The 1,484-nt window shown below is 43.7% G+C and overlaps 1 protein-coding gene across 1 annotated transcript in view; it reads right to left on the minus strand.

Moving 5' to 3' along the window:
- Positions 1 to 562: 562 nt before the first annotated feature.
- Positions 563 to 1,484, minus strand: part of LOC310856090 (glucocorticoid modulatory element-binding protein 1-like) — a gene marked incomplete at its 3' end in the record, with an annotated part of 49,847 nt that continues 48,925 nt past the window's right edge. Inside the window, exon 11 of the mRNA XM_083761307.1 lies at positions 563 to 661. Within this exon, the coding sequence (XP_083617433.1) occupies positions 563 to 661 (99 nt within the window). The remainder of the gene's footprint in view (positions 662 to 1,484) is intronic.

The following is a 1,484-nucleotide window of genomic DNA, read 5'->3' on the forward strand; positions in this document are numbered from 1 at the left end:
AGGCTAATGAAGGCTCTGTTCCATTCTGGTCAAACAGAGTCAGTCATGTTAATGATGCTAATGAAGGCTCTGTTCCATTCTGGTCAAACAGAGTCAGTCATGTTAATGATGCTAATGAAGGCTCTGTTCCATTCTGGTCAAACAGAGTCAGTCATGTTAATGACGCTAATGAAGGCTCTGTTCCATTCTGGTCAAACAGAGTCAGTGTTAATGATGCTAACGAAGGCTCTGTTCCATTCTGGTCAAACAGAGTCAGTGTTAATGATACTAATGAAGGCTCTGTTCCATTCTGGTCAAACAGAGTCAGTGTTAATGATGCTAACGAAGGCTCTGTTCCATTCTGGTCAAACAGAGTCAGTGTTAATGATGCTAATGAAGGCTCTGTTCCATTCTGGCCAATCAGAGTCAGTGTTAATGACGCTAATGAAGGCTCTGTTCCATTCTGGTCAAACAGAGTCAGTGTTAATGCTGATAATGATGGCTTTGTTCCATTCTACAATTATATCATGATATATTGTAGATTAGAATGTAATCTCGGTCATTCTTCAGTCACATTAATGATTTATTTTGTCGACTCTGTTTCCAGTTGGTGTTTCAGGACCAGTTGCTGCTGTTTCAGGATCAACACCAGTTGCTGCTGCGTCTGGTCAATCAGTGTCTCCTGCAGGGAGCACAAACAGACGAGACTTTTTAAAATGTGAGTACACTGTGTGTGTGTGTGTGTGTGTGTGTGTGTGTGTGTGTGTGTGTGTGTGTGTGTGTGTGTGTGTGTGTGTCTGTGTGTGTGTGTGTGTGTGTGCGTGCGTGCGTGCGTGCGTGCGTGCGTGCGTGCGTGCGTGCGTGCGTGCGTGTGTATATATATCTCCAAGGCACATGGATTAGATTGTGCATTACATTCACACATTCACACACATTCACACACCGATGTCGGAGGAAACCATGCAAGGCACCAACCAGCACATCGGGAACAATTAGGGGTTCAGTGTCTTGCTCAAGGACACTTCGACAGTAACTCTGGGGGAGCACACAGGGATCGAACCGGGAACCGGCCGTTATACCACCCACTCTACCGCTGATCCACTGCCTATAAATCCTGACAGTTTTCTGAAATACCTATGTTTGTATGTCAGTGGTGCTCCATATTCCATGTCAAGAACCCCACAAATGATATATAATTGGCCACCGAGCCCCATCTGAAAATGTGTTATAATTCCAGGAACCTCTCAGAAGCAAAGAGTTGAGTTAAAAACGTTCGCTCTGAAAGAATATACATTCAAATATTTTGTGCCACATATTCACGATTTTTCAAAGATAGCAGACCTACAAGCTCGTAGCGCGGCACTCGGTACTATTTGTCAATAGCTAAAGTATAACATAATGCTTAAAACACCAAAAGGGGTTCCCGCCCAGAATGGGTTAATACCGGTATGTAATCATAAAGAATAAAACATAAGGCATTTGGTGCATGGTGTTAGCTGGCTTTG

This window comes from Protomyctophum parallelum (genome assembly GCF_964188405.1).
Source record: "Protomyctophum parallelum genome assembly, chromosome: 3".
NCBI lineage: Eukaryota > Metazoa > Chordata > Actinopteri > Myctophiformes > Myctophidae > Protomyctophum > Protomyctophum parallelum.